The sequence below is a fragment of the Varanus komodoensis genome, unplaced genomic scaffold (assembly GCF_004798865.1).
Source record: "Varanus komodoensis strain SLA01 unplaced genomic scaffold, ASM479886v1 scaffold1, whole genome shotgun sequence".
NCBI classification, from domain to species: domain Eukaryota; kingdom Metazoa; phylum Chordata; class Lepidosauria; order Squamata; family Varanidae; genus Varanus; species Varanus komodoensis.
In genome coordinates, this window is record NW_025335268.1 from 30,739,839 (window position 1) to 30,767,546 (window position 27,708).

The 27,708-nt window shown below is 42.7% G+C and overlaps 1 protein-coding gene across 3 annotated transcripts in view; it reads left to right on the plus strand.

Moving 5' to 3' along the window:
• Window positions 1-27,708, plus strand: part of RPS6KA2 (ribosomal protein S6 kinase A2) — a 241,264-nt gene that overhangs the window by 76,572 nt on the left and 136,984 nt on the right. The window contains exon 1 of one of the 3 annotated variants that reach the window (XM_044421331.1): window positions 18,165-18,597. The exons of the other annotated variants lie outside the window; for them this stretch is intronic. Within the exon in view, the coding sequence (XP_044277266.1) occupies window positions 18,499-18,597 (99 nt within the window). The 5' untranslated portion in view covers window positions 18,165-18,498. Of the gene's footprint in view, window positions 1-18,164; window positions 18,598-27,708 lie in introns of those variants that run through there. 3 annotated transcript variants of the gene reach the window in all.

Genomic DNA, 27,708 nt, shown 5'->3' on the forward strand with positions numbered 1-27,708 from the left:
TGGGTTGGAAAAGTACTTAATTCCCAGCCCTGGGCTGAAATAATCAGTAACTTCCATTACACATATTTTTAACTCCTATTTCTGCTTAAGTGCACATTTAGATTCTTTGCAGCTATGATGCTATTGTCCTTGCTAGTCCCAAAGTCACGCCCATCCCATCACATTCCTCCAGGCCTTCCTGTCCTCCACCATCCCCCAGAGTCCACCCAAGCTCACACTGACTGCTTCAGTGACCCCATCTATTCACCTCATCCTCTGCCGTCTCCTCCTTCTTTTGCCATCTATTGCTCCCAGCATAAGGCTCTTCTCCAGGGAGTCCTTCCTTCTCATTAGGTGGCCAAAGTATTTGAGTTTCATCTTCAGTATCTGGCCTTCTAAAGAGCAGTCAGGGTTGATCTCCTCTAGGACTGACCAGTTTGATTGCATTGTAGTCCAAGGGACTCACAGGAATCTCCTCCAGCACCACAATTCAAAGGCCTCAGTCCTTCGGCGCTCAGCCTTCCTTATGGTCCAGCTTTCACAGCCATACATTGCAACTGGGAAAACCATAGCGTTGACTATACACTCTTTTGTTGGCAGGGTGATGTCTCTGCTTTTTAGTATGCTGTCTAGATTTGCCATAGCTTTCCTCCCCAGGAGCAAGTGTCTTTTAATTTCTTGGCTGCACTCCCCATCTGTGGTGATCTTGGAGCCCAGGAAAATAAAATCTGTCACTACCTCCATTTCTTCCCCATCTATTTGCCAGGAAGTGAGAGGACCAATGATCTTAGTTTTCTTAATGTTGAGTTTCAAGCCAACTTTTGCGCTCTCCTCCTTCACCCACATCAAGAGGCTCTTTAGTTCCTCTTCACTTTCTGCCATGAGAGTGGTATCATCTGCATATCTGAGGCTGTTGATATTTCTCCCAACAATCTTAATTCCAAGTGATGGCAATTTGATCTCTAGTTCCTCTCCCTCTTCAAAATCCTGCCTGTACTTCTGGTAGTTCTCGGTCCACATACTGCTGGAGCCTAGCTTGTAGGATTTTGAGCATAACCTTGCTAGCATGTGAAATGAGTGCAATGGTGTCATAGTTTGAACATTTTTTGGCATTGCCTTTCTTTGGGATCAAAATGTAAACTGACCTTTTCCAATCCTGTGGCCACTGTTGAGTTTTCCAAGTTTGCTGGCATATTGAGTGTAGCACTTTTACTGCATCGTCTTTTAAGATTTGGAATAGCTCAGCTGGAATACTGTCACCTCCACTAGCTTTGTTGTTGCTCAGACTTCCTAAGGCCCATTTGACTTCACATTCCAGGATGTCTGGTTAAAGGTCAGTGACCACCCCGTCGTGCTTCTCAGGGACGTTAAGCTCTTTCTTGTATAGTTTCTCTGTGTAATCTTGCCATCTCTTCTTAATCTTTTCTGCCTCTGTTGGGTCCCTGCCATTTTGGTCCTTTATCATGCCCATCTTTGCATGAAACTTTCCCTTCATATCCAATTTTCTTGAAGAGATCTCTGGTCCTCCCTATTATATTGCTTTCTTCTATTTCTTTGCACTGTTCATTTAAAAAGGCATTCTTATCTCTTCTAGCTATTCTCTGGAATTCTGCATTCAGTTGGGTTTATCTTTCTCTTTCTCCCTTGCCTTTTGCTTCCCTCCTTTTTTCAGCTATTTGTAAAGCTTCCTCAGACAGTCATTTTGCTTTCTTGCATTTCTTTTTCTTTGGGATGGTTTTAGTTGCTTCCTCTTGCAAAATGCTGCGAACCTCTGTCCATAGTTCTTCAGGCACTCTGTCTATCAGATCTAATTCCTTAAATCTATTTGTCACCTCTACTGTATATTCATCAGGGATAAGATTTAGGTCATACCTGAGTGGTCTAGTGCTTTTCCCTACTTTCTTCAATTTAAGCCTAAACTTTGCAACAAGAAGTTCATGATCTGAGCTACAGTCAGCTCCTGGTCTAGGTTTTACTGACTGCATTGAGCTTCTCCATCTTTGGCTGAAGAACACATAGTCAATCTGATTTCTGTGTTGATCGTCTGGTGATGTCCATGTGTAGAGTTGTCTCTTGGGTTGTTGGAAAAGAGTGTTTGCTATGACCATTGTATTCTCTTGACAAAATTCTACCAGCCTGTGCCCTGCTTCATTTTGTACTCCAAGGCCAAACTTGCCTGTTATTCCGGTTATCTTTTGGCTTCCTACTTTAGCATTCCAATCCCCCATGATGATAAGGACATCATTTTTTGGAGTTAATTCTAGAAGGTGTTGTAGGCCTTCATAGAACTGGTCAACTTCAGCCTCTTCAGCACCAGTGGTTGTGGCATAAACTTGGACTATTGTGATATTGAATGGTTTGCCTTGTATTCGAACTGAGATCATTCTGTCATTTTGGAGATTGTATCTCAGTACTGCTTTTCCTGCTCTTTTATTGACTATGAAGGCTACTCCATTTCTTCTGAGGGATTCTTGCCCACAGTAGTATACCTGATGGTCATCTGAATTAAATTCACCCATTCCTGTCCATTTTAGTTCACTGATTACGAAGATGTCGATGTTCAGTCGTGTCATCTCTTGTTTGACCACATCCAGCTTGCCTTGATTCATGGATCTTACATTCCAGGTTCCTATGGAGTATAGATATTTGCAGCATCGGACTCTCCTTTTACCACCAGATGCATCAGCAACTGAGTGTCCTTTCGGCTTTGACCCAGTTGCTTCATTCTTTCTGGCACTACTAGTACTAGTCCCCTGCTCTTCCCCAGTAGCATATTGGACACCTTCCGACCTGAGGGGCTTATCTTCCGGCGTCATATCTTTTTACCTTTTGGTACTGTCCATGGGGTTTTCATGGCAAGGGTACTGGAGTGGGTTGCCATTTCCTTCTCCAGTGGATCAGCTTTTGTCAGAGCTCTCTGCTATGACCTGTCCATCTTGGGTGCCCCTGCACGGCATAGCTCATAGTTTCACTGAGCTACACAAGCCCCTTTGCCACAGCAAGGCAGTGCTCCATAAAGGGATCACTTTTTCTATTACCTCTATTAACCTCTATTAATATTGTCTCTATTGCTATTACCTCTGCCCATTCCTGGAGAGAACTGCCAACTTTTAAAGCAGCCCTTACAGCTGTGCCTTTAAAAACAGCTTGATCTTCAAACATTAGTGGGAGATAAATATGCTAATTGATGCTTTGAAGAGCTTTAGGTATGAATGTCGCATATCATGGTGCAATTAAAGATGCTAGGCCAGGCAGGGTTTTCCTTGTCTGTTTGCAGCCCATTCCCAAATATCTTAGTAAACAAAGATGATCTAATAGTTACCTTTGAAAAAAAATCTAGTAATTTTTGATGTATATGATGAATTAAGCAACAGTGTCTCCTTGTGAGGATCACAGAGAAATTTTGCATAACCTTATTTTTGATCTTCCTTTGCCAGTTTGGAAATAAAATGCATAACTATTGGATATGAATGAGTATTCACCTTTTTAGTTTAATGGGAGCCATTGATTGTTAGGTCCAGAAAATAAATTATCTGGTTACTATTTTTCTTAGAATTAGTTTAGGCTGTCCTTAAGGGAAAAACCTCTCAAGATTCTACTCTTGAGTGCCTAGGGTTCTATTTCAGCACCTAAAAAAACCTAGCTGTATATAATTGTGAAAAATGAAAACAAAAATTGCTCTATCAGCAATCCAGAATGATATTCACAATGTAAGATTTAGATTCTTTTAACTGGATCAGATTCTACAGAATAGGGATGCATTTAGGCTTTACCAAAGCCTATAAAAAATATTTTCTTGCATACAAGCAGTTCATTTTGTATTTACATGGATTTACATGGGTATTTTCTAACTGCATGATGTAGAAAAGTACCAACAACCCACTATCTGGAAAGTTTAACGGGTAGTGCATATATAGTGGAAAGCACAACTCTTGGAAACAGTTACATCCTGCTTCAGGTAGGCTCATAGTTTCCTTCAAGTCGTGTTTCTGGAAGTATATGACTTGTAAGTGCACCTAAACATGAATGTGAAACTTCATACATGATTACATACTGCCACAGGATAACATAGGAGCATCTTCATGAGTGGAGGCTACCAAAGGTCTACACAAGAGGATTCAACCAATGGATTGTCCAGAAAGCCATACTAGGAGATAGTTGTGACTTTTGTGAACCTGCATAGCCAACAGCAAGCCTTGCCCAGAAGAGGAAAGCAGATTCCCTGACCTTCACAGATCCTGCTTCATCCCCACCTACACAACCCTCCTGGATGCTGCTTTACCCACACATGCAGACACGACCATCTTAACTGTCTCTTATTTGCTAGTTCTTCAGATGCCAAAATCATTGTTTCTTTCCCTTCATCGTGATTTCTCTTCAGAAATGGTTGTGTCAGTGAAATAATTCCTCATCATCATTAGTATCTGCTGGAACAAGTTCTGTTGAAAGGAAAAACACAATATGACTCTTCCAAATGCTCTGCAGATATAGGCTGAAGGCCCTAAATTTCTGGAGGCACCTATTCTTCATTAGTGTTTTCATGGTGTTACAAGCTGAGATGGGCATTTTTGCTGCCAAAAGAAGCAGCACAAAACACTAATTTATAATGACACACAGGTGGGCTTTTTTGGATACTTTTTTTGCAGTTATACTGTCTACTGACTGTATATGTATTGGCTAATACTTGCACAAATAGAGCTTTTATTTCTCTGGTACATTCTACAAGACCATACATAATTCACTTGAGAAGTGTCAGAGACTGTCAGGAACTCAATGTGATACCTCGTTGATGCAGACCTTAGGCAGGGTGATCAGACATATAGATGTTGCATATTCTGCTCTATACTCCTTTCAAGCTAATTCTTCAGCTCTGTGAATGATGAGGCAGACATGTACCATATGCTGAAATCTCATCTGGGTATTTGCTGAGGCTGGGAGGGAGGGAGGGAGGGAGGGAGGGAGGGAGGAAGGAAGGAAGGAAGGAAGGAATCTTGTTAAAATCAATAGGAATAGGTCTGTGATAAGCTGGATGTTGCCTGGTTATGTGGAATAGGCAGAAGCTTTCTGTGTGATTGGGGTTGCAAGGGGGTAGAAGCTTTTAAAAACAATCATGCCTGTTGAAAATCAAATTGTTGGCACATACATTGTCTATAGAGATTCAAACTAAGGCAAATAGATCAAAGTGCTTATGCTGATGGCTAAATATGTGACTGCGACTGCCAAATATTACTCAGTTCATCTTCCTTAATAACTTACCTTTCAAAAGAAGAAGCTTCTGCTAAAGATTCCCTATAAAAGTGTGCTGCTTCATGGAATATTTGTGAATTCTTGAGTGTGTCCATATGGAACAATCAAATATGGTCTGTAATTCATAGAATACAAATGTTCCGCCATGCTTTTTTAAAGTAATAGATTCAGATGCACTGGAAAACTGAATGGAAAGTTCTCTATGGGCTATATATGAGAAAGTATACATGGCTTAACCCAAACTAATGATAATGTTCTTCCCTAGAACCAGTCCCCATGCTTCTAGCAATGTACTACAGCCCAAATTATGAATATGGAAGATATTCATGGGTAAAGGTAAAGGTTTCCCCTTGACGTTAAGTCCAGTCATGCCTGACTCTTGGGGGTGGTGCTCATCTCCGTTTCCTAGCCGAGGGAGCCAGCGTTTGTCCACAGACAGTCTCCGTGGTCATGTGGCTGGCATGACTAAACACCGAGGTGCACAGAACGCTGTTACCTTCCCATTGGTGGTACTTTTTTTTTATCTACTTGCATTTGCATGCTTTCGAACAGCAAGGTTGGCAGGAGCTGGAACGGAGCAACGGGAACTCACCCCATTGTGCAGATTCAAACTGGCGACCTTTCAGTGAACCAACCCAGCGGTACAGCAGTTTAAACCACTGCGCCACCTGCATCCCCATATTCATGTGAGGACACTCTAAATTTGGGATGCCCCACTTGGGTTGTATCGAGCCATGTTTAAGGATCTACCTTAAAATTCAGATTTCTAAAATATGCTGCTGAACATGCTTCCTAAGAAATGCCTCACTGTTTTCAATGGAATATATTCCCTACTAAGCACTGTGTAGGATTGTGGCTGTAATTTAGCCTTTTAAATATTCATCTGAATATCAGTAATTCCAGAACTTCAGATTTGGTACACAATTTACAACCTTTTTGAAACTTGGAACAAACCCAGAAATTTACCCTAAGCCAGCAAACCAAGTGGTGATATACAGAGAACAGTAAGCTAAGTCTAATTGTGATAGTAACAAGTAGCATTTGGCAAACTTTGTTGGGCCTGCCTCAGACATAACAGATATGCAGCTTCTTTTCCTCAGTGATGCTTAAGCAGTGCAGCTGTAATCATCTTTTTAGATCACAAACCAGAAGAAAATACAGAATAAGTGCAAAACTACATTATATGGAAATACAAAAGGCTGATAAAACAATGCACCTCTGTTAGGCTTAGTTTGTACTGAACTCTTCTCCAGTTTGTTATCAGGTGACCTTGTACTTGTGGAAGAGGCAACCTAGAAGCTCTCCCTAAAGTAACAGGACCTGCAATATATGTCTGCTACAGGTGTCCCTTAGCCTTACGTGCTGTACCTGTGCCTATGCTACTTCTTCCATTTTGTCAACATAAGAAAATAAACAGATTTGAGGGATGCATGTATGTGTGCTTGTTGAAACGCCAGACTATAAACTGGACCTTTAATCTTGTTGGAAATTAATTCATCTGTACATTGATTACTTATTTCATTTTTATCCCCCTTTCATCCAGTTTGCTCAGAGTGGCATATATGGTTGACCTCTTTTTCGTCCAGTGGTGCTGTGAGTTAGGTTAGGCTGAGAAACAGTAACTGACCCAACATTGCTCATTCCTTCCTTGCTAACGGGAGATTTAAACTGAGATTTTCTTAGCCCCAGTCCAGCACTTTAACAACTACATCACTAACTTTTCAGCAATTGCAGGAGAGGACAACTCCACAACCTTGAAACAAGTTTGCTTTCATTACTCCGGTTGTCTGATCTATATTCAGGTCAAGGAGACCCAGAGAATCTGTCTCTATTAGGTCCTGTACCTTTGCAGCACAGTCGTTGCAATGATGGGCAGTTTTTCCTGGTTCTCTGCTAAAGGGAATTGAAACAACAAACACTTTGGTAGCCTCTCCAGAGACAAAAGGCAACAATGGATGCGTTGTGATGGTGGTGGGGCAGTATTTGTTTCTGCATGCTACTGAAAGGAAAAAGTTCTTAGATTAATTGAATATGTTATTCCTCTGCTTTGGTGCAGAACTGCTCTAGCTGGTACATTACTGAACAGCACAAATTATCATATGGGCCATTCTGTCCTTTAGTCCTTCCACATATACAACTAATGATAGCTTTATGGTTATGAAACTCTGTGCAACCAAAACGGAAATGTTGATATTCCCAATTTTAATTTGCAATCACTATATGAATGGATGGATTTATTCTTCTTTGTATGTTAAAGAAGCGCTAATAGTCAGATGCTATATTGGAAGTAGTGTCCGTAACACCTTGTTCCTTTCCACTGTACTGACAGGCGAATAAGAGTCTCTTGCTGGCATTTCCCCTTCCCTTCTCCCTCTGTTCTCCCTTTGTGACAAATCTGTTGCATTGTAAGGCATGCCCAATACAATCCTGGTCATATGTACACAGAGCTTAGCCTGACTAAACTCAGGTTGTAGGGTTAATTTGATAACAAGCAGGTTTAGGATTGCAGGCTAAGCCAAGGCTGGTTTTACTCTTTGCACTGTGAAGTATTTTTTAATGCATAATAACATTCAAGCATGTTATGGAAGGCTTGCATACAAGAAGCAAAATGAAAGTGATGGGATTGTTCCAGCCCGGCCTCAGTGCTGATCTTTATGTCTCCAGAGTCTGACATTCCTTCAGCTTTTCCTCAAGTTTTGTTTTTGAAACCCCACACCCTAATATGCCTCCAGTTTGGCTGCATCTTAAAGTCAGGTATGGCTACAAGTAAGTGAAGCGAATATTCCAGATCATGTGTTTCTAGGCTTGTAGATGGTAGAATTGTTTCATCTAGGGCCTTTTTCATATGACTGTGTAGTGAGGGTGAGCCAGGAGGCTATCCACTTTTGCAGTCTGAGAGCTAGCTAACAGCTCAGGCAGTTTGCCCATGTTTCCATCCCACGCAATCCATGTTTCCCAGCCTTTCTAGCTTCCCTTTCACTTTCAACTTGCCCATGAGCAAACTCCATATAATGGCAGAAGCTTCTAATAATGGATCATAGAATAACATCTTCTATTTCCTTCTATGGCATTACACAGGGGTTTTTTTGTGCGGGGGTGGGGATGTTATTTTTTTATTCTAAATTGATCTCCAGTTGTGCAGGTTCATAACATTATTCTCTGTTCCTTCATTTTGTTCTTCATTAACAACATCGGCTATCACTAAGTTCTGAACAGAACCATACAAAGATCTTTGCAGAACCCCCATAAAATCTCACGTTACTTAAAACCTTTATTTATGATGGCTTTTTATAGTATTTAATTAATAATGCTTCTTTTTACCAGCCATCCACCAAAATTGTCTTTTGGCTAAGCCAAGTTAGTCTTTTTTTAATGGAAAATTTTACAATTTTCAACATCTTCAGAAGCTCCTTCAGGTTCATTTAAACTTTTGACATCAGCTGCAAATAAAAGGAGCTCTGGTAATGAATGGAGTTGTGGCATTCCTCAAAGGTGAGGGCGTCCTTGAATACATGTTTCATTTCAGGTACAAATAAATCAAAGTTTTTGTCATATTTGGCCAATGTTGGTTTTGATTTTGACCTGCTTAACCTGTGTCTGCAAAACAGAAAATAGATCAGCCTCTTGCTACATTTTCTAATGGGTTATTTGAAAAGAAGTACTTATTTTGAACGGACTTGAGGTCACTTCATTAGATAGAGCTCTCAGAATCAGTTTATACAGATATTGAAGGCACCAGAAAGAAACATAGAAACAGAGCAATTCAGAAGGGGCCTCCCAGGCCATCTAGTCTGACCCCTGGCTCCATTCGGCTCCACTCATGACATGCCAACCATGTGCATATCCAGCCTATCCTTGAACATCCTCACTGATGGGGCTCTAACCACCTCCTGTGGGAGCCCATTTCATACCCTTGTCGGGAGGTACTTCCTGGCATCCAATTAAACCTTGGTTCCCTGAGCTTTGCTCCATTGCAATGCATCTCTACCCTCCTCCACATGACACTCCTGTAATGAGGAGCCCAGAATTGAGCACAGTACCCCAATTGTGGGAGCACCAGAGTAGTATAGAGTGGCAGTAATACCTCTCTTGATCTAGAAGCCAGGCAGCAAGCCGTGTTGCGTGGCCGCCAACCTCCCTTCCCTATCTAGGGTTACTAGATCTCTCCCTATTATGAGCCTTTCCATTGTCTTTCCCAGAATGGACATAAGGCTAACCGGCCTGTAATTCCCCATGTCCCCTCTATTACCCTTTTTGAAGATTGGGACAACTGACACTCCCTCCAGTTCTCTGGAATCTCACCCATTCTCCATGAGGCCTTAAAAAAGGAGGCCAATGGGCACCAAAGTACACTGGGGTCTAACCCATCAGGGCTCTGCACCTTTGTAATGTTCAGTGCCCTGAGGAGCTCCTTGACTTCTTGGGGGGGTGACTCTAATCTGTGCCCTAAATCCCCAGCCTTATCCGGTCTCCCATGTAGGTCTTCCACATCTGCATTGGGGAGAACAAAAAGGTAAAATAATAATTTAGCATCTGTGCCGGTTCTCTCACATCAGTCACTGAATCCCCTTCCTCCTTATTAAGTGGTCCCACCACCTGTCTCCCCTTCCTCTTGCTATTTACATGTTGATAGAACCCCTTTTTGTTGCTCCTGATACTCTTTGCAAGTCTCAGCTCATAATCAGCCTTAGCCTTGTGAAGAAACCCTTTGCAATGAGGCTTCTCATCCTACTATACTCTTTTGTCTACGTGCCCCAGTGCCCATTTCCTATGGAGGTTCCTCTTACATCAAATCCCTCCTGCTACCTCTTTTTGCATCCACGGCGGAGCTCTCCTTTGCTTCCCTGCCTAGTGGTTTTGTCAAGGCTTGCACCTCCAAGACCTCCCTTTTGAGTGCCATCCACCCCTCCTCAACTCCCTTGCATTCTAGTACCGTCTCCCAGGCGCTTGTCCCAGCTTCTAGTGCCTGACCTGCTGCTCATTGCCATTCCCCTGATCTCAAAGCAAAGGATGGAGTGATCACTTGCCCCCTGAGCTCCCATAATCTATCAGCAGCTTCCTGTTGGTCAAAACCAAGTCAAGAATATTTCCCCTCCTCATTGCCTCCTGGACCCTCTGCGTGAAAAATCCTCCCTCTGTAGCATCTAGGAAGTGATGTGAACTGGCCATTGTCACCGAGTGAGTCTCCCAACTAATATCTGGGAGACTGAACTCTCCCATAATTACAGTGTCCCTCCCCACAAGGTATCCTTTGAATCTGGTCTTGTCAGGGTATCGTCCAGTGTCTCATGTTAACTCAGTGGGCAATAGCATATCCCCACTGTCAGGTCCCTCCCCCGATCAAAACCCTTTAGTTTTACCCAGACTGCCTCTACCAGATTCCCATCTGTGCCACCCTCTATTTCATTGCCTCCTATCCCTTCCCTGACATATAATACTATGCCCCGTCCCCTCTTTCCCTTCCTGGCCTTTCTAAATTGAACATATACCTCTATGTTTACATTCCAATCCTGCCTTTCATCCCACCATGTTTCTGTGATCCCTGCCTGGTCATACTCTCCTATTCCCAGGAGAGCCTCAAGCTCTTCCTGCTTGTTTCCCATGCTCCTGGAGTTAGTATACATGCATCTCAGCTCCTTCCCATGACCCCCTTTCTTTGGGTTCCCTGGCCTCCTCCTCCTCCCCTTCTTCCCTGGTACCGGAACCCTCTTTGTAGAAATCCCACCAGCCCCTTCATTACCTCCAACACCCTGGCCCTGAAACCATGATCCTCTCCCCTCACTTGTCCAGTCAGGACAGTTTGGGAATGGGGGGGCTGAACCCCCTCCCAGCTCCTTTTAAAGCCTTCCGGATGAAGCTCACGAGGGTATTTCCAAAGGACCTTCTCCCCATCCTTGTGAGGTGCATCCCATCCCTCTCCAGAAGTCCACTGGCGAGGAACTGGGTGCTGTGATACGAGATACAATATCTCTTCAGCATAAGTATCCATTTTGATCTTGGTGCTTTTTACCCCTTTGGATGTCATACACTCTATTGTACAAGACTGGCATATTAATGGGATTACATTTTGTACATATCTTTTTGTTAAAAAGCTATTTTGGGAGATTTAGTAGTGTAGTATAGAAGTTTGCAATGAACAATACATCTATGCACAGAAGTTTAACTGCAAGAGCTGTCATTTGGTGAAACTGGACCAGTGAAACTGGAGAAAGAAAGTGGTTCTAAATTGCATTACTACGTTAAGACAATTGTCACAAAATATTGTTAGTAACCTGAGAAATATTCTGTACTGTTTTGCAGGCCAGAAATGGCATTGAGCTGCCCCAAGGCTTTGGCGAATGGGGTGGCATAGAAGTCTCCTAAATAAATAATAAATAAATAAATAATAAATTAGTTCTCTATTAGGACCAGAGTAAAGCTCTACTTAGTCACGCTCTTTGTGTGTAAGCTCTACCATGTTTACCTGAAAATAAGACCGGGTCTTATATTAATTTTTGCTCCAAAAGACACACGAGGGCTTCTTTTCAGGTGATGTCTTATTCTTTCATGTACAACAATCTACATTTATTCATGTACAAAAATCTACATTTATTCAAATATAGTTGTGCCATCTTCTTCTGGAACATCGTCATAACTCTCCAAACCCCAAATTGTGTTGGAACAGATGTACTAAATGCATCTGTCTGGCTGAGGATCTTAACTGGGGCTTATTTTGGGCATAGGGCTTATATTTTGAGCATCCTGAAAAATCATGCTAGGGATTATTTTCCAGTTAGGTCTTACTTTCGTGGAAACGGGGTACATACTGTAAAGGGCAAGAGTGGATGAGTCATGCATTTCCCCTCTCCCCTCACCATTCTTGTCACCATTTGCCTGTGGAAGGTGAGGGTCAACAAGGGAGAGCCTTCTCAGTCTGTGGAGATTGTCCCCCAGGTGTTCAAACCCCTGAAAATCAAACAGAGGGTGATGAGAATGGGGAGGGGCAAAGATGGTAAGTTTATCCCCACACCCCCTTAAGAATTGCTCACTCATGAAAAAGTGAATCTATTTATTATATTTCTCTACCATGAAGCTGAACCTTTCTAGGCAGTCTTCAAGCACTGGAACCATAAAAAACAAGAGAACCTCAGCTACTGAGCATTATAAAAAAAGGAAACAAACAAAACTCAGCATGGTAAAACATAACAGAAAATATTTCAGCTACAAAATAAAATCACAGTAAGAGCCAATGTAATGACTGAATGGGGTACAGCTGTCCTGGTGCTTGCATTAGTGTAATTAGCATATACTTTGTGTGAGTATGTAGCAGGCCTGGTAGATCCTGAGCAGCTTTGAGACCACTGGGGATGATGTCCAAAGGGGTATGAGTGCTTTCTGTTGCTGCCACTGTTCCACCAGAGATCAGCTCTCAAGTTGTATTTCAGTGGGACAGGTGATATATTTTATTTCTGTCCCATCTGTGGCAAGGAGAGGGAACAGTTAAGTTTCCCTTCTTCCCAAGGTCTTGATTTGCATAACAAAATGTGCATATCACTCGCATTTAACACCTCAGTCATTAACCAGTCAACACCTGGAGGTAGGACCAAGATACATCCTAGTAGAATCCCATATGTAAGTACTTGGCAGCAAGCCCCAGTGACCTCAGTGCAGCCTATTTCTGTGCAGACAATCATAGGACTACACTCTTGGTGCAGCACTGAGTGTGTTCACTCTGGATGTTTGGCTGCAACGGAGTTTGAAGCAAAAGCAAATAGAGGAAGAATGTTGCTGTACTGTTCCTTCATCCTGCTCCCCAACAAATGATGTCTACACATGTGACTCAGTCACGTAGCCCATATGTCAGGCTGGACTAAATTACTGTACACTGGAGTTATGCTGAATGCAGCCCATTGGGTTGCAACAATCAGCATCGTTCTTGGATGACTAAGCAAATGGACTTCTGCATAGTCTTGGGAAAAGCATTTTTCATTAGTCTATACTATTAGTATTTTACTGCTGAGTACAGATGTCCTAGAATCAGTTGTGCAGGTGCTCACAGTGGTTCTAATACAGTGGTACCTTGGCTCTCGAATTTAATCCATTCCACAACTCTGGTCACAACCCAAATTGGCCGTGAGCCAAGTCAAATATCCCCATAAGGTTCAATGTAAATAAGGTTAATCTGATCTGTAAATATTTTTTTTTAATCACAGGGAAGATGGGTGGGATCATGGGTGTGCTCGGGGGGGGGAGATGGGCACGATCGCGGGCGTGCTGGGGAGGGAGATGGGCGTGATTGCAGGCACACTCGGGGGGAGACAGGCACAATTGTGGCCATCTCTCCCCCCAGACACGATCATGGCCATCTCTCCCCTCCCCAGAGTTCGCAAAATGAGGAAAAAAATTTCTGAAATTTCTGTTCGCAACCTAATTTGGTCATGAACTGAGGTTTTTGTGAGCCCCAAAGTACCACTGTATTTGGAATTGTCTGTAATCAAGAAACTTCATTTGAGCTCCATAACCTGCCTTTTACAGATCCATTTAGCCTACTATTGTTGACCATGCTTGGCAGCGGTTTTCTGGACTTCCAGACAGCATCTTATCCTGCTCTGCTGAGAGTTGAACTTGGAACCTTTAACATGAGAATCCCTGCAGCTGAAATACAGTCTTTCCCCAAAGGTCACATGGATCTCTGCTAAACTTGTTTATAACAACCTTTCTTTTCATCTATATGTATTAGCATATTGTGCTTGCAAGTGTACATTTCTGAAGCTACACAGTTTGGGGATGTTGGTCTTGACTTGATTCCTATGAAATTTGGGGGCTTCAGTAAGAACCCACACTAAACCCTTACTCAACCACTGAGTTGTACAGTCAATGAGTAGTTAAACCCTGAAATATTTGTGTATCGCTACTCCTCTGAGCATGTTACTTGGCTCTGATTTTCTGTTGATTCTATCTCATCCCTATCCACTTTGTTGACTTCTCTCCCATTTGTCTCCTGCAGCAGGAAAGGTTCCTCCAAGGGGAGTCAATTAATTATTTAGTATCATGAATTCCTAATCTCCATTTTTCACACTGTAAGCTGACCTGACAGTTCCATGTTTATAAACACAGCGAGGCAATTTCCAATTTAATTTATTTCTTGGCTCGTACCTTTTTATTGAAATCATTGAGGAAATTGGGTGCTGCCTAACTTAGCTATTACATTGTTGGTTCAGTCTTTATGTGAAATACTCTTGGCTGCACTCCTGTATTCAGGTCCAGAACCGTTCAGGTCAATTAGACATGGGCATGTGCAACAGGCTACAAAATCACAGCTCTCCTCTGTTTGTTCTAAAAGTAATGCTTAGCATATGTAGAGCACTGCAGAATGTTCAAAGTACTTAGAATCATAGAATCACATTTTTAGAGTTGGAACAGGCTTTGTAGATGCTTCAATCCAGACATCGCCAATCCGGTGACCTCTGGATGCTTTGAACAGTAATTCTTGACAATTGGCCTTGCTGATTGGGGCAAATGGGTATTGAAGTCTCAAACATCTGGATGAAGCCAGTTGGGGAAAGCTGATCTAGTCTAATGCCTTGCTCAATGCAAGTAATTTAGTTACAGCATCCATGACAGATGACCATGTAGCCTCTGCTTAAATTCCTGCAGCAAAGAGGCCCATTCGCCCTTGGTACAGTCTCTTCCACTACCGAACAGCACCAACCATCAGGGATTTTTCCTAATGTCCACCCTACATCTGTTTGTTTGCAATTCCTAGTAGATGCTTCTAACCCTCCTGTCTTCTGGAGGACCTTTGCTTTCAATATCTCATTGACCTTCCTAATAGCCCTGTATATTAGCTCAGTATCATGCCCATTCTGGTTGCAGGGAGGATTTGGGTGGGAGGAAGATCTGAAAGACAATGGCTGGCCTAAACCATTTAGTAAGTTCTTGACAGAGAAGAGATTTGAATCAGGGATCTTAGTTTCATGCAGCAGCACCCTAAATTTGTTTACTTAGACATACCATTGAATTCAATTGGAGTTCCTCTCAAGTAAAGTCCCTGTACTACACTAACTCTGGCAGTAAACAGAATGCTTCTAGAACATCATATACAAAAATAGTGGCCTTTGCAGATTTTTCCTGCCACATTTTGTTTTAGTCCTTTTCACAAAAAGGGCTGTATCAGTGCAAAATCTGGCGCACACATGGTGGAGTGCCAGATATTCTAAGAACTGCAGACATGTTGTACAGGGACACCCACATCAATCTAATGCCCCACTTCCTGTACCAGCCTAAATGTCTGCACTGGTGGCCAAGAGTAAATGGGAGGGGCAGGGCAACAGATCGCAGTCCCCGTTATAATGTAAGAGCCAGTGGAGCATGAGTAACCTTAAAGATGTGTAATCGATGGGATTCAAAACCACTCTTGTTCTCCAGGGTGGGCAAAATCACCATTTCTCTTGCACCATTCTTATTTCCATTGACAAATGGCCATTTTTCCAGATCTAAACATATAAAAGACACTGTTGATGTTGCTAATGATGAAATAGCTTTTAAAATGGATAACTGTGAGTTGTGGGATCAGAGGCACGCATATCCTTCTCTCCCACAGGAAAGCTGATTGCATTCAGAGAAATGATGCTCAACAGCTGTCTGTGAGTTGCCATCGAAATGCAGGCTATTATATTGTCTCATTTATTTTACTTATTTTTATTTATTCACCTATTTTTATGCCGCCTATAACCACCAGAATGGCCTCCCTAGGTGGCTCACACCATAAAGCATCATAAAACAGTTGAATAAAATCATAAGACATAAAAACAGTACAGTATAATAAAACCAGTAAAGGTCCATCAGCACTCACAAGGGCTTAGATACTAAAGAATGTATTTAAAAGGTCTGATGCGAGAACAACCCTTGATTTGTTGTTAGATTGTAAACGATGGCATGTTCACCATGGTTTGTTATCTCTGCTGGATCCAAACAACATGTTGAATCACATTTCAACAAAAAACCATACTCAGACCTTGGAGGTGAGTTTTCATTTTGTCTGAGCCCACTCAGTAAATACCGTTTCAACAGCTGAAGCCATGTTTCTCTTGGCACAGCTTGCCCAGCCAGGATAGGCAAGGATGAAGAGAAGCATGTGGCAGCATATCCTAGCCATGTTCTTGAGTGAAATAAACTGGGACTGATACCATTATGATACTGACAGTTTCCGAAGGTCTTGTTCGCACGTGAGCATTCCATTATGTGGTGGTGCAGGGGTATGATGGACAAAAAGGTGGGGAGGGGTTCCAGTGGAGTTTTATGCCATGAAAACATCAGCACTTTTCTGACTTTATATGTATTTCTGGCTGGCTTGCAAAAAGCAGTTGACCAATAGAACAGGCTGGAACAACAAAGAGCTGTGTAAGAGCTTAAAGACCTGATAAGCATTACTCACACACAGTGCTTCCTCTTTGTAAGGCTGGCTGACTGGCGATATGGTGTCACTGGCTTCTCAGAACAACCTTCAATGTGCCGTTATCATCCTTGTCTCTGACCAGCCAGCTGAGTAATAGATAAGTCAGTGCAGAAATTTTGTTTTGGTGTGGGAGGAAGGGCAACCCTTAATGTTAGCCAAAGGGAAGCGGTATCAGCTTAATGCAACCAATATGGCAAAGTGCTTAGTGATGGTGCTCTTTGCTGAAAACACTAGATAAGCAGATATATGATATTGCTACAATATATTGGTCACATGCGGCCATTTCTATACACCTTTCAAACCAAAACTTTTTTGCCATGATCCTTTGGTTTCTATAGATCACCTGTCCCAAAATGCATCCTTTCAAAAGAATCCTTTGTTTGCATGCACTTTGGGATTATAGAGCTGTCTCAGGATTGCCAGTTACATCCTTTGACTTCTAAATTTAGCCAGCCACACCCATTCTCCAGGCAGTTGAAAGGAGAATGGATTTCATTGCATGCTTATTGTAAGTGAAAGTACTATTCTAGAAAATGGAGGTGATCAAAGGCAGCTGGAAAGTTAAGTTGCATATAATTCTGGGGTGATGATTAGAGCATTGGACTGGAGATATGAGTCCTAGTTGCTGCCCAGCCATGAAGCTCACTGGGTGACTTTGGAGCAGTCACTCATTCTCAGCCTAGCCTACCTCACAGCGTTGTTGTTAGGATAAAATGGGCCTATGTAAATCTTCTCAGGTTCCTTACAAGAGGAAAAAAGATGGGATATAAATGTAACAGCATAATATATGGAGCAGACGGAGATTCTATTGAAGTACTGCTTATTTTAAGGCTTGCTCATGAACCAACATGCCTGGACTAATTCAGTGGCATATGGCTTTGAGTTTCCAGTCTGCCATTAAACCCAAGATTCTGAAGTGAAAATAAAACAAATCTTTCTGAACTCTTGCAAAGTTAATAAAACAGGCAAGGCATCCGCAGTAGTACCTAGAGAGACAAAGCCTTCGGAAGTGACATATTTTTGCAGTGGCCTCTCTTGACTGACAGGAGAATTTCCCAGGAGAATCTCCTTTGTGAGAGCTCATCTCTTCCCAAATCGGACGAGGATAATTATAGCTCTCTTTTTCTCTGCGTGTGTGCCGCAGTTTCCAAGCCGCTTAAAACGGCAGAGCAGCCGGGCGCTCGTCGCCTTCCCTCGTGCGACCCCGAGAGCCAGGCAGTCGACAAAGACCCGCTCCGCTACCCGGCGGCTGGCGGAGGGTGGGTGGCTGGGTGGGTGGGGAGCTAGGTGGGTGGGGAGGGGCGCGTGATAGGCACAGCCAGGCTTTCTCCCCAGTGTTGCAGGCTTTGGCGCTGGCGTGGACTTGAGCGCCGGTTATGCAGGCAGGAAAAGCCGGCTGCGATTGGACGTAGTAGGGACCTCAGGCGAGGGAGGGAGGCACACAAAGAGGGTGGAGGAGAGCGCGAGCGAGCGAGCGAGCGAGCGAGAGAGTTGGGCTCGCAGCGATGAAATGTAAACACCGGCGCGGGAGACCAAAGGGAGAGAGAAAAGGCGTCTCCTCTTTTCCGGCCAGCGAGTCGCGTGCCCCGCGCCGCCCCGGCGGCTCTGGAGGGGCGCCCCTGCGGGCCTGCGCGCTCTCCTGCGGGACTGGATGAACCCGAAAAGGGCAAGGAGGACGGCTCGCCCTCGCCCGTCGCTTCCTTCCTTCTTTCCCTCCGTTCTTCCCTCCTCGGGTGGATCTAACTGCGGGGACTAGCGGCATGCTCTAGCGAGCGAGCGAGCTCGGACACTGCGGCTCCTTTCGTTGCCTTGCGCCGCCGGTCCCGAACGGGGCGATGGAAATGAATATGAAGAAGTTCACGGTGCGCAGGTTCTTCTCGGTGTATCTCCGCAAGAAGTCTCGCTCCAAGAGCTCAAGTCTAAGTAGATTTGAGGTAAAAGCAAAGCTGAAAAGCATCCTGGTCGAAAGGACTTCGCCAGTGCCTGGCAGATGCTGGTTGAGGCGCAGAAAAGTTCACAAAGGCACTGACATGGCTCAGGCCAGGCGCTCGCCCACGTAAGAGTTGAGGATGGGTTGAGTGTGGGTTGTTTCGGAACGAGGGGTTGTAGTTGAATGGTGTCATCTAAACCTAGCCGCACTAACAAGGCATGGTTTGCTAACCACAGGCAACCCTCAATTTACATTCTGCAAATAAACCATGGGTTCTTTTCATGAGCTGTTTGCAGTTACCAAACCATGGCTTCTTGTGGCAGGGTTCAGACAAGGCAATAACTTACAGTTCAACAGTGACTCGTGGCTCAAGGACAACTCACACCCAGCCCATGCTTGACACCTGTACGTGGGTTACCCAGGCACTCGCTCTATCCTTTCTCTTTCCCCTTCTTTCTTTGGTGTTTCAGAAAGCTTATTGATGGGAAATGTGCTAATTTTGTTATGGATGCATGAGGGAAATGATCAAAATTAGATGGTTTTTTTTTCAATGTTTGTAGAAAAAGGAAAGAAAGGTTGGAATCTATAAAGAAGCGTTGGTGGGGAAAGTATTTCTTTTATTTTACAATTTAATTTTCCTTGATCTTTCCCTTTAAATGTATCTTTGCCTATTTGTATGTTTTGTGCTATTCCATCCTTTCTCCCACAAGCACAAGCATTTATGGTTTTCTTTGCCTGCAACTATGTTATCTTCACAGCAGCCTTGTGAGGGATGTTAGGCTGGTACCACAGTTTATTCCTCAGGAGCAGCAACACTGACCCCCACCCCCAATTTATGCTATTTATAAGGGGAGAAATTACTCTTTTGCAGCATGAACTAAATAAGACTTCTGTGTAATTCAGAAGTCTTCTGAATGGATAGCTATGTTAGTAATCCAGTGCAATGACAGGCATCATCTGGACCATTTTAGACCATGTCAGTCTTTGTGGCCAATGATGCAACTGTTCTTGCAATGCTATTATGGCAAAAAGTCTCTGATACAAGGTGTTGCAAAGGTTTGAAAGAATCATGGTATCACAAATAGTATAAAGAACTACATCACCAAATTGTTTACTCACAAGTAAGTCCTACTAAGTTTATTGGAAGTTTTTAAAAAGTAAGCTTCCAGCTGGACAACACAATCCTATGTATTTGCTCAGAAGTAAGTTCTATGAGTTCAGAGGGACTTTCTCCCAGGTAAATGTGCATATGATTGTCACTTGCTCTGCTCTTCCAGTTCCCCCTCCTGTCCTCAACGATTGCAGTTGAGAGTTTGCGTAATTGATTTCATAAGATGGTAGGAAAATAGTGCTTCTCGGCATTTTATACTGTGTAAAATAGTTTCTTCTGTCTTCATTCTTTCTTCATTGATGTTGGCAACCTTGTTTTGCATCTGCATTCAACCTGTGTGCTACTGGCATTTCTCCTGATAAGAAACTCTTCTTTCAGAAGGGATGTTGAAGAACTAACTAGAAAAATGTTTTAGAGCTAGAAAGAGATATAGGAAGTGCTGACAAAGCATTTCTTCATGTTGGGAAGGATGAAGCTTTCTCTATCTCTTCTACCTGGATTGTGTTTTCTGGCCTTCTACTATGATATGAGCTTTGATATTTTTGCATTGTTATATTTGCAGATTGTTTGTATTTTTTCTTATTTAGAATATCGGGCCATGTTTGAAAGCTTGGTTTTCCCTTCCCTCATCCATATGCATGTTCTCACACCAGGATGACTTTAGTGCCCTGAGTGTCATTAACTGTTTATGAGGATGACAGGAAAAGCAGAGTCCTTCTAAACTACTAACAGTAATTGAAATTAAAAATAACAGGGCATTGCCAAGGTTAAAACAGAAAAAGTTGTTCAGGTGCCACTGCTGGACAACAGAATCCAGAACTGACCAGCTGGAGTTTAAATAATTTAGAGCTATTTTCCAAACAGCAAGCAGTATGCATATCTTTCTTTTTATTTTTTCTTCCCTCCGCATTTTTTTGTTTTACTAATCTCAGCAGTGCTGACATATTTGGCAATTAAAAATGTAAGGCTTACCTTGAAAAACTTCTGCCCCTGAATACCTTTCTTGCCTGTCAAGGAGCACAAAACTGTTTTGTCCACTCTGATTTGCACGAACTATTGCTGCTGCATAATATCATGCAGTTTTCAGAAGTGGACATCATTTGCTGAGAAGATCTATTGTAGTTATTCAAAGCAAGCTCATCTATTTTAGCACCCAGTATAGTATGAAAGATACTTGAAAACAATAATTGAAGAGTTCTTTCTCCCCGATTGTGCTGCTAGAAGCGCTTTACTACAATAGTCACTAATGGGGTTTGGTTTGGTTTGGTTTGGTTTGGTTTGGTTTGGTTTGTCAAGTCAACTGATTGTTACAGTGTGCCCATAGCAAAATTGATTCCCTGTCCTCCTTTTCCACACTTCCACGCTCTGGTAGTTTCAGAGCCTTTAATTATCCCTATAGAAGAATGGGGTATAAATATTGAAAAGATATACAAGAAAACGTCTTTAACAGTACCCATTGGATGCAAGTTTTCTTTGGCATGAGTTCCACCATAATCTCTGGGGCTTACTCTTATCCAGGATGGTGCATGTGTGGATAGTATCACTGTATGTTACTAATTTATTTACTTTTAATTTTCTAGATGACATCTATAGCCCTATTTCATTGCATTGCATTTATAAGCCATATTTTCCTTACAAGGATCCCAAGGCAGCTTACGTAGCTCCATTTTTTATATAGCTTAGCTACTAGATGCCACTGGACTTACATCTGAGTAGATTCAGGGATTTCCTTCTTTGTTTTGGTTGAAGTGAAACAATAAAGTTCTTGTCTAACTTCCTGACTAGTGTGCCCTAAAGGAAGCCTTTCATGACATGGTGTCAGAAATCAGATTTTGAACTCATGGATTCTTAGCAAGATGAAGAAAATGCTACAGTTCCTTGCAACAGAATTCTTAAGTCATAAGTATTCTATAGCACAGCCTGGCTGACAACTGGTCACTGCCCTGTAGATACAGAGCTCTACAAAGGGGAAGGAATAATGCAAAAAAGTTCAATTCTTTTATGCTAGGAGCATGAAGCCAGCAGTGTTTACAAATCCTTTATTCTTCCTGAAGGGGGCCACAAGCACAACTATGGGGGTGTTCTGGTCAAAACTGGAACTCAATTAATTCCTGAGGAGTGTAGTTTATGAGAGGGCCTGCTTCTATCAAAGACTTGGAAACCTTAAAAATCAGTCAAGTCATTTGTTAGCATCCTGTATGAACAGGCTGAATAATATGATTTTGTTGATAAATTGGTGCTTGGAATTCTAGGCCAAGGACTTCTTGGACCAATGCAATTCCTGGAAAAGATAACAAGGCAATCTGAATTGATCCAAACCTAGATCAAGGAGCAAAGATAAACTTAGGAATGAATTGAAGGAGGTAACTCTGTTCTGCAAAGCACAAAAACAGTTTCTGCAACCATTTTGAAAAGGGCAAAACTGCTCATATCTCTGCAAAGGCAGTACAAAAGAAAGCCCAGAAAAAAGGTGGCCACCCATTTTTTTTTTTTTTAAATCTACAGTAAAAAGCCTGACTGCTCCAGATAGCATTTCTAAGATGTGAAAAAAAAAATCACAACATTAAAGGGAATTGCCTGCCTGGAGGATCAAGGTGCAATAATTATTCAGAATTAGGGCATTTTGCTCAAGAAGCCTTCTCCTTGCAACCTGTAGAAGGAATAGGTTCCTTCTTTTCACATAGCCCAGCAATATCCCATCTTATCTTGGATGCTTTACCACATGAAGAAGTAGTCTGTGATCACCATGCATATGAGATGTGGCCATAACTTCTCAGGCATGCAGTAGTCCAAAATGGGAACTACTAAGAACAGGAAGTGCATTTGGAGGCTCAAGAAGGGAGCCTTCTTTTGAAAGAGCAGATGCCAAACCATACAGTGTACAGGCACTCCAAAGAATCCATATTTCTGATGGCACAAGTTTCTAAAAGCAGCTGGAAAGGATGAAGCATGGCACAGTTAGGGAAATCACTGAGCCCATCCCCTGGTATGCATAGTGCCTCTTCCCACCCCACCCCACCCCAACGCACGCCAGTCTTCATGGAAAATGGGATAACAGAACACTTGCGTTGAACTTTAAGAGTTAAATGAAGTTGTAGTCGAAGGCAAAAAATGTACTTCCAAAACTAGAGTAACTACTCCCCAAAGTGTCAGGGGGCAAAATATTTTCCAAATTGGATGTATCAAGCGTATTTCCTTGACTGCTCCCCTTGGGAATTTTTATTATCAGTGCTTGCCATTTGGAATAAAAAATGCTTCCTAAATTTTTGAAAAGAAGATGATTGAATGAATCACTGTTTTCCAGGATGACATTGTAAGACAAGGCACGTTAATGGAAGACCATGTCAGTTCTCAAATCCTCTTAGCAGTGTGAGGAATTGAGAAACAGCTGTGAAATCTAGGAACTGTCGTTTGTTCTCCCAGGTCAATGAATCAAGAGGAATAAAAGAAGCAACATTTCCAGAGTTCACTGGAACAGCATGGAATGCAAGAACAGCTTGGAAAGAGCCTTTCCCTTAACCTCTGCCTCTGTTTAATCCCTACTCTATCTTGCCACCTATTTAGTGTACAATAGTATGGGGAGGAAGGAAGGAAGGAAGGAAGGAAGGAAGGAAGGAAGGAAGGAAGGAAGGAAAAAATTAGCAGACTGTAAATTGACAGACCTTTAGTAGCCAAGGCAAGCAAACAAAAAATCACCAAGGCAGAATCGGAGGGCATCAGGCTTGGCTTGGAATGGCTTTGAGAATTCTGAACTTAGAGGGTTGTTTTTTGAATCCCCAATTCTTCTCAACCCCTAGTTTCATCTACGCTGAGCAAGAGACAGAGATGCCAGTCCTACACTGACAAAAACTGCTCTCTGCAATTTCAAGGAAGAAATGTCAATAGAAGTAATCTCTCTGATTCTCTGCAATTCTACAGTTTTACAGTAATAACTACACATTAAGGTTTTGATTCCTACCTTAATTGAATTCTGTGAAGTCTTAATGGTTCTGCCTCTGCAGAATTCAACAAGGTTCAAAAATAAAACTCAGTTAAAGTCTCAGCAATGAACATAGGGCTTTTATGAGGGCTGTTTCTTGCAAATTATATTCTACACTTGGTTTTTACAACAAAAACATTCTTTCAAGTTATCTTTACTCTCTTGCATTGACTACATGGCGGCCGCAGGACAAAAGAGCTTTCAGTTTAAAAATGGAAAGTAAGTCAGATGCCTACAGCTAAAGATATGCCCACATGCAGCATTGTGGTCTACCAAAACAAGTGTGGAAAACAGGAAACCTCTGCCAGACAGAATGTATCCCACACCAACTCCATAAACTAATTAAAGTTAAAATTCATTTTCACTTTAATTATAACACTGTTACTTACTCTTAACACTCAATAGCATTTATAAGGGTGTTTAAAATATCATCTGGATGCATCTTTTCATACCAGGCACCTTTCTGTTGCAAATTTAATGTTTTTGCTCTCATTTTCCCATTTCCTCCAAAGCCAATGCGTTCAACATGTAAATCACACTGGCACTGGATTTATACTCTGCTTAAATAACTGGACTGCAAATGCAATGGGCATCACAATCCAGTATGGCTGCCATGACTCTCCAATTTCAGAAGATTATGAGTTAACTTTGAAGGGCAGGAGGAACATAGAAGCAAAGGTCACCTCTGCACTTCTTCCGCCCTGCAAAAGACTTTAATGGCCATTTTCAGCTGAGTTTTCTGTTCCATCAGGAGAAATGGCTGACGTGCACCAAGGCATGCTCACTCCTGCTCTCCATGGTCCTCAGATCATCCCCTAAACACTGACTCAGGAGGAGGTCTCGAGCCCTCAGAGTTGCAGCTGCTGTGGAAAGAACTGCTGTGGCTATGGTGGAAGGAAGGGGGCACTTGAAGGAATCCCAGCTCCACTTTCATAGCATTTTCTGAGGGTGGAACTGAGGCTCCAACCTCTCCTATGGATATCTGGACAGCAGTTAGTGCCCATAAGATCCCATTCAGGTTGTAGATCTGACAGATGATTCAGTGACAGCATTGCCGAATTGTGGGTGTATTGCTTGCTCACTTGGTAAGGACAGGTGACTGAGGAACCCAAATAACGGCTCTGCATAGACCAGCATGCATATATTTTTTCATGAATTTTCCCTCTAAGTGTAAGAATTTCCGTGTCTAGAATGCTGTTCTCTTCTAGATTCCTGTTAAGTTCTGAACAAGACAAGCCAACTTAGGAAGCTAGTTTGTTGAAGCTGATCATAGGATGTTTCAGTTTGGACAAAAGAAGTGCAACATCTTATACCATTGTGGCAAAATCTGCGACTAGGTGTTTTTGCTGCTCAGTTTGCTGCCTGGGTGTCAACTCGGGGTTGGAAATTCAACACCACTCCCACCTAATGAATTTTAAAGCCAGCTGGACAGTCATTCAAAGAGAGGTGAGCTTCAGACCAAGAATTCGCCTCTGTGAATGGTCACACTCTCACCCTATCCTCTGAGCTATCTGGCCAGATTAAACTAAGTTTCTTCCGGTAGAGAGCAAGGGGAGGGGGGGAATATTTTGGCAACATGTATGTAAGCGAATGAGAAAAGATTTCTTAATTCTGTATTCTGTGTTGTTCTACATCATACACATTCAAGAACTTAGGACTGCCTGACATGATGTGCAGCAGATACCTATATAGAAAGGGCAATTTTAACAGCAGTAGTTTTACTCTATTTTGGGAAAAGCTGGACTGGCCAAAGCTTTCTGCTCTATTTCCCCTTTACTTTGAGTTTTCTACACAAGGCTTTTGATAGGTGTTTATTAACTGCATGTACTGTTACTTTTATTGCAAAATTAAGATCAGAGCACTACATGAAGAATGTTCATATTCCTACTTTTCTGCCACATAAACTTTTTTCACTGTGGTGTAGCAGAGCAAAATGAATACCCAAGAGGAATATTTTCCTTTACACTTAAATGCCACATTTCCCCTACAGTGCAAACAAACAAACTTGCCAAAAGTGCTGCCTAGGCACAGAAATGAAACTGCGGGGTCACGCTGTTTCTGAAGTAGCAGTAAACGGCCATGGATAGCACATGATGAGCATGCAATAAATGCCTCATGCAGAAAAGACCTTTAACTATAAGCAATGTTGTACTTGTTATAGTTGAAAACTTTTTTTCCCCAAATGCTACATGCAGAATAACTCTAGCTGTTGTGAATCATGCAGTTTCCAGCATATGGAAGCATTGTTTGCCATTTGCTGAGGGCCCCATCCCTGTCAGGAGCTGCCTGGAGTTGTCCCTCCACTTGATTTATTTATTTAAAGCTTTTATATACTGTCCACTACGAGCGTCTTGGGATGGTTTATAACCTGCTCTACCTGCTTGTTCACCTGCCTTTTGCTCTCCATGGTGGAGGTGAACAGGAGAATAGATGCTATTCCTCATCTGTTCACAGGTGTTCTGCTTGCCAAGCAAGCCAGCAGTAAGCAATGCTGAGAGAGTGGAGCTGAGAAGGTCAGCTCACCAAGCAGGTAGGTCCATTGAGGGGGCCTTGCCTCAGGGCCCTCAGAAAGCTGACCTGGCCTAATCCAGCCCCACACAGGTGTTCTCCTTGTGCTGCCAGTTTCCTACTGGCCCCTGGGGTTCTGTCTGCAAAATGTTAGGATTGAAAATTGGTATAACAATGCCTATAAAGACTTTGATTCTCTTCCTGCAGGCCCAGTGGAACCAGGTTTTACCCAGGAGGCATAAATCTGGGCATGCATTGGTTATTTATTTATTTATCTATCTATCTATCTATTTATTTATTTATTTATTTAGCTTATGAACTGTCAAATGGTCCTCAAGAGCTATCGTTGGGAGCTGGGTTTCTCCTTTTCCATTTCAAACAACAGACATTCTCTTTGCAAGAATGCCATTTATTTCCAGTGCGCAGCTAACAAATTATTGCCACAAGAAGGCGAGTGTCCGCACATTGACAAAGTGACTCATTGAGCCCAGACTAGAAACTACTTACGAGAACCATCTGGGTGTGCCCCTCTGGAAAAGGGCTAGCTTCCTAGATTTATGCAGGCCCTGTAATTGGATAGCCCTTCCAGCCTGATGCCGCATCATGGGGTCAGGAACTGGACCAGGCTCATCCAGCTCCTCTCCCTTGTCCTTCCCTTCACTTCCAAACTCTGCTCTCATGGTCTACTAGGACACTGACCCTGAGATAACCTCTCACTCCTCCACCATCCTGATTTCCCTGCTCCTCATTCCCCAGCCCTCTCAGTCTCCATCCAAAAAGTCGATGCCACCCTAACCTTGGAAAGTACACCAAAAATAACTGCCTCTGTCATTCCCAACAGCAATAACATGTCATTAAAGAAAATTGTGTCATAAATCAGTAAACATTGATGCACAACCTCAAATAAAATAGAATTTAAGACTTACAGCTAAAATTGGAGAGTGAGGTAGAACAGCATCAGGTAGCACTAAAAGAACAGGGGAATAACAGTCCACACAAGCTGATCACTGTCTCCTTGTGTGACAGTTCTGCAGGTGTGGTGCAGCTACCAGTAAGGCCCAGCATGCCTCTGGCAGGAAGCATTACAGGGAATCCAGTGATGACGGTTAATTACTGGGAAGGTTCATGTAGGAGGCAACGGTCCCTGAGATAGCCCCCCCCCCCCCCAAGACCATTTAGGGCTGTGTAGGTCAAAACTAAAGTCTTGCATATGTCTAGGAACAAACCTGAAAAGTTAATCCAGAAACTGTGTGATGCAATTTCCAAACCTCACTATTCCAAAACTCTAGCTACCATATTTTGCACTAGCTGAAATTTCTGAATACTCTTCAGAAGCAGCCCCTTGCAGAACAAGTTACAGAAATCTAAACTCTGGCCTGACGTTCTTTCCCCCAAAAGTTGTGCAGCTGGTGTGTCAGCTGATACACTTGGGCAAAGGCACTTAGGCCTACTGGTATGATTGAATCTTCCAGAAGCACCCCCAAACCACATACCAGATCCTTCAAAGGAGTGATACC